General features: G+C 45.3%; 1 protein-coding gene across 1 annotated transcript; it reads left to right on the forward strand.

Moving 5' to 3' along the window:
* Positions 1 to 6: 6 nt before the first annotated feature.
* On the forward strand, positions 7 to 10,734 carry LOC109390971 (myeloid cell surface antigen CD33-like). Its single transcript, XM_019658120.1, has 3 exons — positions 7 to 891; positions 1,200 to 1,281; positions 9,024 to 10,734. Exons 1-3 carry the CDS (start codon positions 746 to 748, stop codon positions 9,210 to 9,212), a joined length of 417 nt encoding a protein of 138 aa, XP_019513665.1. The 5' UTR covers positions 7 to 745; the 3' UTR covers positions 9,213 to 10,734.
* The last annotated feature ends 442 nt before the right edge of the window (positions 10,735 to 11,176 follow it).

Consider the following 11,176-nt stretch of genomic DNA (forward strand, 5'->3'; position numbering starts at 1 on the left):
GTGACCCTGTTGCTCAACACTCGCTCTTTTAACCAACTGCATCACTTGGCCGGCCATCACTGGGCTGTGTTTTGACTGTCAATCCCCCGGCCCTCACCCTGATCTGCCTGTGGAGCCCAGAGCTCCCCCCATTGCCCTATTCCATTGATGACTGCAATTGGCTTCCCCCCATTAGACAGTGACCCTGTTAGGGCTCCCTCAGCTGTGTCCATCAGACTGCTGACAAGTGATTCCTGGAGACACATCCCTGACCCCATGTATTGGGCTTGTGGGAGATATGGCCAGAAAGGACATGGAGAACTATCTGGGTCTCGTCTGAAGGGCTGAGAACCTCTCTGTTTTCACCCTTTTCTGGGGCACAAAAGCCCACACTTGATCCTGTGTGACTGAGCTGGTGGAGGCCAGGAGAGGAGATTCCAACTCTCTCCCAGGAAGGGAGGAGGGACGAGGCTTTTCAGCATCTCACATGGTGTGTATGTGTGTGTGTGTGTGTGTGTGTGTGTGTGTGTAATGCTCATGCGACCTTGAGCCTCAAGGTCCTGTTGCAGCCAGTTCGGGCTCTGCTGTAGAGAGACCCTAGATTGAGAAGAACCTGGGTCCTAGAAGAGATGGCGTTTGCTGGACAGGAGTTGGACAGGAGGTACCACATAGACCATGTTCTTCATCCTGCAGTGGGAGAACTGGGGACTGAACCCTGGATGGGAGGAGAGTGGCACTCTTCTATTGTGCTGGAAGCAGGAAACTTATGCTCATCATCAAGATTGGAGTTCACCCCAAGTCTCTTTCGTCTGCAGGGGCACCGGGGACCAGGGCAGGAGAGGTTCTGGGGGCCGTCACGGGAGCTGGTGTCACTGCACTGTTTGCTCTCTGCCTTTTCCTCATCTACTTCATGTGAGCTGGGTCAGGTGTGGGCCAGAGGTGGAGAAGAGGGACCTGGAGGAGTTGGGAGTGCCTGCAGGCAGGCTGGGGGTGCAGTGATGGTGACAATCCAGCCAGTAGCCAATAAACCAGGCTTGTTATGACCCAGCCCTGATTCCGGATGTCCAGGAACTGAGAGGCTGGGGGGTGAGGGGTGGCGATCTTGTTACAAAGTCTTGTCACCAAGCTGCCGGGGCTCGCCCCACTTTTGACCTGCCCTAGTCCCTCACTCCAGCTTCAAAGAACGACCCTGTGTCAAAGGTCCTGGTATCTCCCATCAGAGTGAAGACCCGCAGGAAGAAAGCAGCCAAGACAGCCATGGGTGTGGACGACATCCATCCTCCCGTCGGGCCACCTCCCATGGTGAGTGACACGGGCATCCTGGCATGCAGATTGCCCCCCATATTCCCTGTGTGGCCCACAGTCTCGTTCCATTCAGCATGTCCACAAATGAGCTCTTCACCGTCCCATTTTTTAAAAATGTAGGTTGTATTATTATTCAGGTCTTTCAGCCCAAAAGATTGGGAGAAGGTTGCCACAGTTAGTTCCTCACAGTTCCCAAGAGAAAGGGGAAATGTCACACCATTCAAGGCCACGTGGGGCAGCACATGGGTTGGTCAGGAGGCTGAGGGGGTGAGGAGAAAACGTGGGCAGGAGCCTTAATGCTGGTTTCCATGAGGAATGCAAGGCGAGGCTGGGGAAGCAGGCTTAGGGCTGGCGAGTTTGAAGAACTCCGTGGGCTCTGGAATGTGTTGGCTGTCTCTCTTTGTCTGGGTCCTGGCCTTGGCGTGACTAGGGCAGGAAGAGAATGGTCTGGAGTGTAAGAGCTCCATAATGGAGGTGGTTGGGGTGTGCGCTCTGACGGATCGCTTTGGATACGAAAGGCATGCTCACAGCAAGTCCTTACCACCTCCAGCAATTGCCTGTTCCTGGCAGGCACGTCCCCCTAGGGTTAGCCCCAGATGTCAGAACACCAGAAGCACATGGTTAATACATAGTTTTTCTGGGTTCTCCATCTCACTGATGGCACCCTTGTCCTTGACACCCATTTAGAGACCTGACCATGTCCCATCACCTCTTGCTGTACCAATATGCTGTGAAGTGTTTCTGAGCTTCTTCTGAACACAGCTCAATAGAACCGTTCCGTCTGAGCTGAGCTCCCCTCTTCATGCTTATCCTGCTGCAGCCCTCCCATCTCTCCTCCCTGGCCTGTTAGCATTATCTCCACAAAAGATCACCATCTCACCCAAGTCTGAAATGCTTCTCCACGCTTCCAAAAGATGAGGACACAGACATCATGGTCTGGCATTTGGGGCAGGAAAGCCAGAGTCACCCCCACCATGTCACACCCCTAACACTGGCCTGCTCACTTGCCTTGAGCAGAGTATGGTTTTTGCATCTTAAGCTTTTTACATCTCAGAATCATTGCTCGGCTGTCCCCTCTTCCTCACATGCCTATGTCAGCCTGCCCTGTTGCTGCCCTTCCTCTGAGCTCTGACTTTTCATTCATTCATTTAACTCTGGCTAATGTGGACACCACTGTGAGGTTTCTGAGCAGACAGTCAGCAATTATGCATTTAGTTTTTCCTTCAGGAAATAGCTCTCGCTGTTGATTGTTCTGTGCTTGGAGTGCTTGGGTAGTATCTGTATTTTCAAAAATTCTTACGTGACAAATGTAAAATATCCCTCCTGGAAATGCTCTCCTTGCCTTGCAGATGGCCTCCTTCTCGCTGTGTCCTCACATGACCTTGTCCCTGTGCCCATGCATTTCTAGTGTCTCTTCTTCATATAAGGACTTACGTCATTTTGGGTCCTACCCTAATGACCACACTTACTTCATTACCTCTTTAAAGGCCCCATCGCCAAATACAATCCCATTGGGGGTTAGAGCTCCAACATATGAATTGGGGGGCACAATTCAGTCCACAAGACAGACTTAGCTCAGGGTAATAATGATGACTCTGGTGTGAAACAGTTGGGATCAGGACACATTTTGAAGGTGGAGCCAACAGGACTTGCCAGTGGACTGACAAGGTACTCCTGGAGTATGAGCAAAGACAGCTCACTGCCTTTACCTCATACATGTCATTGATGTCAAAGATGACTCCATGGATGTCACAGATGTCCAGAGATTATCATAAGTGTCCAGAGATTGTCATAGATGTCCATAAATGTCCATAGATACCAAAGATGACTCCGATGTGTTTGCCCCGAGAAACTTAAAGAATCGAATTGTCAATTCCTAAACTTGCCAGCTCTGCAGGAGACGTATATTTTTAAGAGGGAATCAAACTTTACTTTGGTTACTACAACTTTGAGGTGCTCCTGAGATGTCCAAGTGAAGATGACAAGAAGATGGCCAGAGTCTGGCGTTCGGGAGAGTGGTCCAGGTGGGAGACACAGAGATGTGGGGGTCTTTCACATCAAGGTCTGAGAGTGGATGAAACCACAAAGAAGAGAAGGGGTCTGCAAACAGAGCCCTGGGATACCCCAGCATTTAGAGTCAAGGAGATAAGGTGGAAACAACAAGAAGACCACTGCAGAAAAAGAAATGTCCTTGAGAGTATAGGGTTGAGTCCTGGTGGCCAAGGGGTCGTGCAATTTCAGGGACGATGGAGTGCTCATTTATATCAAGCGTTAATAAGTGCACTAAGGTCTTATGAAGAATCTGAAATATGACCACTTTAATCTAGCTAAGTGATATCACAGCTGATCTCAATAAATGCAGATCTAGTAGCCTGGTGAAGGCAAATGTCTTTACTGGAGTGAATTCAAGAAAGAATGAAAGAAGAGAACATGTAAAGGCTGTTTTGAGAAGTGTTGCCATAAATTTAGAGCTGAGAAATGAGTCTTCCCCAGAAAATATTTGTACCCCTCAATCCCTTGAAATTTCTTGGGTGATAGGAGTGTTCTTTGTTCTAATGAGGTGCTAATGGTGGATTCCTGGATGGGAGCTGGGCACCAGGAAGACCAAACCAAAATTAGAAGCTTAGAAGTTTCAGCCCTATCCTCCATTATCCAGAGAGGGCAGAGAGGCTGGAAATGGAGTTAATGGTCGATCATGCTTCCATGGTGAAGCCTCCATATAAATCCCCAGAGTTTGGGGTTCAAGAAGCTTCCAAGTGGGTGTCTGTATGGAAGAACTGGGAGAATGGTGTACTTGGAGAGAACATGAAATTTCGCCCCTTCCCACACACCTTGCCTTATGCATCTCTTCCATCCAGATGGTCATCTGTTTCCTTTATTACCTCCTTTTATAATAAGCTGGTACACAGTAAGGAAATTGTTTTCATGAGTTCTGTGAGTCACTCTAGCAAATTAATTGAACTTGAGGAGTGGTACATGGGAACTCCCAATTCATAGTCAGTGGTCAGAACCACAAGTGACAACGTTGGACGTGTGATTGGTGTCTGAAGTGGCAGTGTGTGTGTGTGTGTGTGTGTGTGTGTGTGTGTGTGTGATGGGACTGAGCCCTCAACCTGTGGGTCTGACAATATCTCCATGTAGATAGTGTCGGAATTGAGTTAAATTGTAGGACACCCAACTGGTGTCAGAGAATTGGCTGGTGGTGGGTCAAAATTCCACATATCTTGTGTCAGAAGTATTGTGAGTGTGACAATAATATAAGAGTAAAGGTGACACACACAGGAAGAATCGTTTTTCACAAACATCTTCCTCTGTATCCAGTACCTGGCACACAGGAAACCTTTGAGAGGCCAGGGGTTGAGTTCATGATCACTAGATGTATGACCTTGAGAAGTACTTAATGTCTCTGAGACTTAGTTCTTTCTTAGTAAAAATAACAGTATTTTCCACATAGGTCTGTGTGAGTGTTCGGAAGAATTGGAACGCAGCCAACAAGTTTGATACGTGCTGGTTCTTTCCCCCTCAAACAGAAAGGTGTTAGTGACATTTCCCTCAGAGGCTGGGTATATGCCCAGAGGCACCACATCATGTCAGGCTCACTCTCTACCCAAATCCCTTCCGTGGATCCTTTTCCTGACTTGGCCTCCAGCATCATCTGTCTCCATTCTGAAATTGCTCCTTTCCATCCTGCTGGCCTGATACTAGTCCAGCTATGGGCAAAATCACTTATTAAGATTTATAGAATTTCCTAAAACTAAGAGTTAACCATAGTCAAAATACTGCTGTATCTTCTCAGCCCCCCTAAATAATCTACAAGCCTTTCAACTTGACATTCTAGGTCCAGACTCAGGAAACTTGTTTGTAAGGGACCAGATAGCAAATATTCCAGGCTTTGCAAGCTATATGGTCTCTGTTGCAACTCTGTTTGCAGTGCAAATGCAAGCCATAGACAATCTCAAACACTGATGTAGCTGTTTCGACAAAATTTTATTTACAAGAGCAGTCAGCCCCCAGGCTGTAACTTTCTGACCTCTATTATAGGTTGTTCTTAATCTCACCCAGTCCAGAATGTGAATGTGAAAGATACACAGATACTTTGGGGAAAATGCAGGATTCGGGGAATATGGAATTTTGGGGAGATCGCTTGTGGAGTTTCTGTTGTTGTTGTTATTAATTTATTGTGTTAAAAACATAACATAAATTTACTACCTTAACTATTTTAAGTGTACAGTTGTGCAACATATCTCTAGAAGATTTTCACCTAGCAAACAGAAACTGTGTACCCACTGAACAACAACTACCCACTTCCCCAATTCCCCCAGCCCCGGGCAACCACCATTCTACGTTCTGTTTCTGTGCGTTTGACTCCTGTATCTTCCTCAAATTGGTGAAATCACCCAGTATTTGTCTTTCTGTGACTGGCTTATTTCTTTTACCATAATGTCCTCAAGGTTCATCCATGTTGTGACATGTGACAGGATTTCCTTCTTTTTAAAGTCTTAATAATATCCCATTGGATGTATATACCACATTTTCTTTATCCACTCATCTGTCGATGGATATCTGGGTTGCTTGTATCTCTTGGCTGCTATAAAAATGCTGCAGTGAACATAGGTGTGCAAATATCTTTTTAAGATCCTGTATCCAATTCTTTCGGATAAATATTTGTAATGGGATTGCTGGATCATACGGTAGTTCTAGTTTTACTTTTATTTTTTGAGGAACCTCCATACTGTCGTCCATAGTGGCTGCACCATTTTACATTTCCACCAACAGTGCACAAGTTTCTAATTTGTCCACATCTTCACCAACACTTATTTTCTGTTTATTTATTGATTTTTATTTTTAATACAGAATTTTTACCGTATTTTACTTTTTATTTTTCAATTACAGTAGGCTGTCAATATTACTTTATATTAGTTTCAGGTGTACAGCATCATGGTTAGACCTTTATATAATTTATGAAGTGCTCCCCCTGATTAGTCTACTGTCCCAAACTGAAACAGACTCATAGACACAGAGAAGAAGCTGATGGTTGCCGATCGGAGGGGGGTTAGAGGGTGGGTGAAAAGGGGGAAGGATTAAGAAGTACAAATTGGTGAGTACAAAATAGTCATAGGGATATAAAGTACAGCATAGGGAATATACTCAATAATATTGTAATATCTCTGTTTTTTTTAATATTGTGGCTATCTTAATGGATATGAGGTGGTATCACACCGTAGTTCTGATTTGCAGTTCTCTAATGATTAGTCATGTTGAGCATCTTGTCGTATGGAGAAATATCTAATTCAAATTTTTGCTCATATTTTGATAGCTTTATAAAAATTTTTTAGTTGTAAGAGCTCTTTCTCTATTCTAGATATTAACCTCATTATATATGATTTGCAAATATCATATATATTTGCAAACCTATTCCATAGGTTGGCTTATGGTTTTTGTTAACAATGTTTGAGCAAAAGCTCCAGTGTCTGTCATTCGATTGTGTGATCAGAGAGCGCTCCAGGCAGAGGGAACAGTGGATGCAAATGCTCAGAAACAGGGGGGTGACCAGTAAATGGAGAAGAAACAAGGAAGTCCATGTGATGAGAGAAAGAGGCAAGGGCCAGCAAGCAGGAAGTGAGTGCGGGGAAGTCAGCATGTGTGTAGATCACGTCTGCACATGCCGGTTACTGTGGACATTTGGAGGCTTTTGAGCAGAAGGAGGACATGGTCCAACTTTCATTTTCACAGGCTCTCTCTGGCCGCTATGTGCAAAATAGACTGTGTGGCAGGGAAATTAGAAAAGAGGTCAGAGGTGGTGGCTGGTCCAGGTTGTGGTGGTGTGGTGAGTGCTAACTGGATTCTGGATAAAGTCTGAAGTTCAGGCTAACAGAAATTGCTAATGGATTGAAAGTGGGGTGTGGGTGAGAAAGGGGACAAGGATGACTCCTAGAGTTTTGCCCTGAGCAGCTGGAAGAATGAAGGTGTCAACCATTAAGGCTGAGAAGATTGTAGGAGGAAGCAATATGGGGAGGAAAGGAAGTTCAGTTTAAGTATTTTGAGCTTTTGAACCAGGGAATGGGGATTTCAAATATACCGTTGGATCAAAGTCTATATTACTAGAGAGGGGATGAGATGCAGGTACGGACTTGGGGGCTATCAGCCTATAGACGACACAAGCCCATGTTGTGGATAAGATCACAAAGTGAAGTTGCAGGAGGAAAGAGTCTGGGGCTGCTCTGATATTTAGGGGTCAGAGAAATGGGGAGCATCCAGCAAGGGGGCTGCCAGCGAGGTCGACAGACCCAGGGAAGTTTGATGTCTTGTAATTAGAGAGGAGTTTTCATTTGGAGAAGGCATGCAACGGAGTCACCTGCTGCTGCAAAGTCCAGAGAGGCAAGGACTGAAACATGAGCATACAGATTCTTCAGAGGTCACTGGTATTTTCATAATAGCAGTGTTGGGAAGTGCGCGCGCGCGCGCGCGCGTGTGTGTGTGTGTGTGTGTGTGTGTGTGTGTGTGTGTGTGTGTTTAGCTTTGAACATTGGGGGAGAATGGGAGGAGCAAAAACATTAACAATTCCATTGAAGCATCTGCTCTGTTGTCTGGTACCTGTTACTCAGTATCCACTGTGTGAGCCTGCATTAGTTTCCTGTTGCTGCTGTAGCAAACCCCACAAAGTTAGTGCTTCCAACAAAATAAACATATTATCTTACATTTGTAGAGGCCACAAGTCCAAAACAGGTCTCACTGAGCTAAAATCAAGGCATTGGCAAGTGGGGCTGAGTTCCTTCTGGAAGCTCCACGGAAAATGCGTTTTCTTGCCTTTCTCAGCTTCTAGATGTCACCTGCATTTCTTGTTTATGGCCTCTTTCTTCCATCTTCAAGGCCAGAAGCATAGTACCTGTATCTTCACATCTCCCTCTGCCTCCTTCCTTTGCTTGTAAGACCCTTGTGATTACATTGGTCCCACAAGATAATCCAGGATCATCTTACCGCCTTTAGATCCTTAACTTTATCACATCTGCAGAGTCCCTTTTGCCAGGTAAGGTCACATGTGCAGAGGTTCCAGGGGATTAGGGTGTGGACATCTTTGGGGGCTGTTATTCTGTGTACCGCACAGCATAATTTCTTTCACTGACTTGTCCTCCCACCACACTGAGCTTCCGCAAGACAGGTGCCGTGTCTGAATCAAGTCCCTGGAATTCTCTCTCACTTACCTGGTCCCTGTCCCACTTACCATAATTCACCATTAGATATTTACTGGTTTAACTCATTTTTGCTGCCTTCCTTAATTAAAGAGTGAGCTGCAAGAGGTCAGGGCCTGTGTCCGCCATGCCCCCCACGGTATATCCAGCACCCAGCTCAGGGCCTCACACACAGGGGGCCTCACTCTTAGGAGGACACCAGGCTTTGGGATCAAAACGGAGCTGGATTAGATCTTGCTTTCACCAGGGACTGTGAGCACGCTGCTTATTTGGTTCAACTTCAGTTCCCATATCGACAAAATGGAGACATTCATATTATCTTTCTTACGAGGTTGTTGTGGGGATTTAATGAGATTAGCAAGGACCAAATAAGGTGCTCACCAAGTATTAACCATCTGAGGAAAGCATGAATGAAAGAAATCTTAACAAAAATGTGTGTGGCATGAATGGATAAAGGCAGTCACGGACTCCCTTCTCCCCCGGGTAATCTCTGCCTTATCCTGTCCCCACTGTTTCACTCTTTCTTTTCTTTCCCTTCCCTCCACTCAGAGTGCCCTGATTGAACCCCAGCCAGGCAGCCTCACAGACCACCCTCCTCCAACTCTGACTGTCTGCTCCTCGGGAGAGAAAGAAGAGATTCACTATGCATCCCTCAGATTTCAAAAGAGGCAGCCTGGAATCCCGCAGGAACAGCAGGTCACTGATAATTTGTACTCAGAGGTCAACATATCCACCTGAGGAGCTGCAGAGACTTGGCCCTGGTTTGATGATGGTGGCCCCCCCACAGGGCAAAGAGGAAAACAGGAGTGGGTTCCTATAAAATGAAAAGCTGTCTAGGTGATGAGTTAAAAGTATAGGGAAAGATCACAGGCTTTGGAACCAAAGAGTGGTGAGTTCAAATCCACACTCTGACCCTTTACTAAGTGATATGCCAATCCCTACCTCTCTGTGCCTGTTTCCTGCCCTGTGAAACAAGTTGAGAAGCCCTGCTTGCAAGTTTGTGGTGAGAATTGAGGGAGTGATATTGTATCTGAGCACCTGGCTCAACGTGTATGCTGAATCCCTGTGCTTTGAACAGAAAGTTCCTACTGGCAATTTCTCTTGACGCTGGCGGTGACCAGCATCAGACCTCAGTCATTGCAGCTGAGGTCCCTCCTCCTGGAATGCCCACCTGGCCTTCATCTGCCTCTGTCTTTGAAAGTGGAATTCAAGGGGTAGACTTCTGGGTGGAGATGGGAGTCAAGCAGAAGCTCATGACTTCTTCCCATAAAGACAAACCAAATGAATGAGAAAGGTTCCCAAATGATCACAGGACCATCTGATGAATGAAACATGATCCCCAAATTCACCTGCAGCTACCAGATGAGGGAAGGAGTATGTCACAGCAGTCACTTCCTAAAGTGGCCTTGATGGAAAAAAAAAGAAAGGACTGGATCTGGCATTAAACATTCCCTAAATCTGTGCTGCAGCTCATTTATTACAGCACCAAAAGTCATTGTGTACCAATGAACATTTTTTTAAAAAATCATGCAATACTTCTGTATCAAAGCTACAGAAAAACAGCAAAAAAATGCAGAACATTGCTGAGAGAAATTAAAGAAGATCCAAATGAATGAAAAAATACACCATGTCCTTGGATTGGAAGACACAATCAGTTTTCTCTGTATTGACTTAAAGTAATTCCAGTGTGTGTGTGTGTGTGTGTGTGTGTGTGTGTGTGTACACAAATTGATAAGTTGATTCCACAAATTACATAGAAATGTAAACGACATAGAATAGTCAAACAACTTTAAAAAGGAACACAGTTGGAGAAATAACATTTTACTATTATATAAAGTTAACCAAGAGAGTGTGTTATGGAACAAAAGAGAGAGAGAGAGAGAGAGAGAGAGAGAGAGAGAGAGAATTAATTTGAAAAGCACCAACTATTCAACTGAGAAAGGAAAAAAAATTTTTTTAACAAATGGTGGTGATCAAGTGGATCAAGTTTTGGGAAAAATGAATCTTGTCAATTATATAACTGGAATCATACAGTATGTACTCTTGTGTCTGGTTTTTTTTTCACTCAGTATTACATTTTTGGAAATTCATCCATGCTGTTGTGCATATCAGCATTTTTTTTCTTTTTATTGCTGAGTGGCATTCCACAGCATGAGTGTATCACAGATTGTTTACCGATTTTTCTACTGATGAACATTTGGTTTGTTTCCAGCTCTTGGCAATTATGAATAAAGCTGCTTGCAAGCATATTTGTACATGACTGTGTCAACGTATGTTTTCATTTCTCTCAAGTGTTGGGGTCAGGGCCAAGAGGAGACAATGAGGTCAGAGTCACATGTTGGGAGCTCGAGGGTCCCTGGGACCTCCCTGTGGGGACCAGAGTCCATCAGGAAGCTAGATGGATGGATGGTCTGGCGTGCAGGAGGAAGGTAAGGACTGGAGATGGACAATGGGAAACATCAAGGGGCCCAATAGTCCTGATAAAGAGTACCTGTTGCTTTGGGTTGAATTGTGTCCCCCAGGGAGCTATATTCAAGTCTTCTCCCATTGAGGTACCTGTGACTATGATTTTATTTGGAAAGATAGTCTTTGCATATTTAATCAAGCTATTATGAGGACAGACTGCATTGGGGGTCTAAATCCAGCGACTGGTGTTTCCCCCCCAAAAAGGGAAATGTGGACACAGAGACACAGGCAGGGAA

The sequence above is a fragment of the Hipposideros armiger genome, unplaced genomic scaffold (assembly GCF_001890085.2).
Source record: "Hipposideros armiger isolate ML-2016 unplaced genomic scaffold, ASM189008v1 scaffold_283, whole genome shotgun sequence".
Classification (NCBI taxonomy): domain Eukaryota; kingdom Metazoa; phylum Chordata; class Mammalia; order Chiroptera; family Hipposideridae; genus Hipposideros; species Hipposideros armiger.

What these genes read in the sequence shown, in the direction of transcription:
- LOC109390971 (XM_019658120.1), top strand. Translation starts at nt 746, where the DNA reads ATGCTCATCATCAAGATTGGAGTTCACCCCAAGTCTCTTTCGTCTGCA. An exon ending in CTTTTCCTCATCTACTTCAT is followed by an intron (nt 892 to 1,199) that starts GTGAGCTGGGTC and finishes ATCTCCCATCAG; the next exon opens with AGTGAAGACCCGCAGGAAGA. An exon ending in CCGTCGGGCCACCTCCCATG is followed by an intron (nt 1,282 to 9,023) that starts GTGAGTGACACG and finishes CCCTCCACTCAG; the next exon opens with AGTGCCCTGATTGAACCCCA.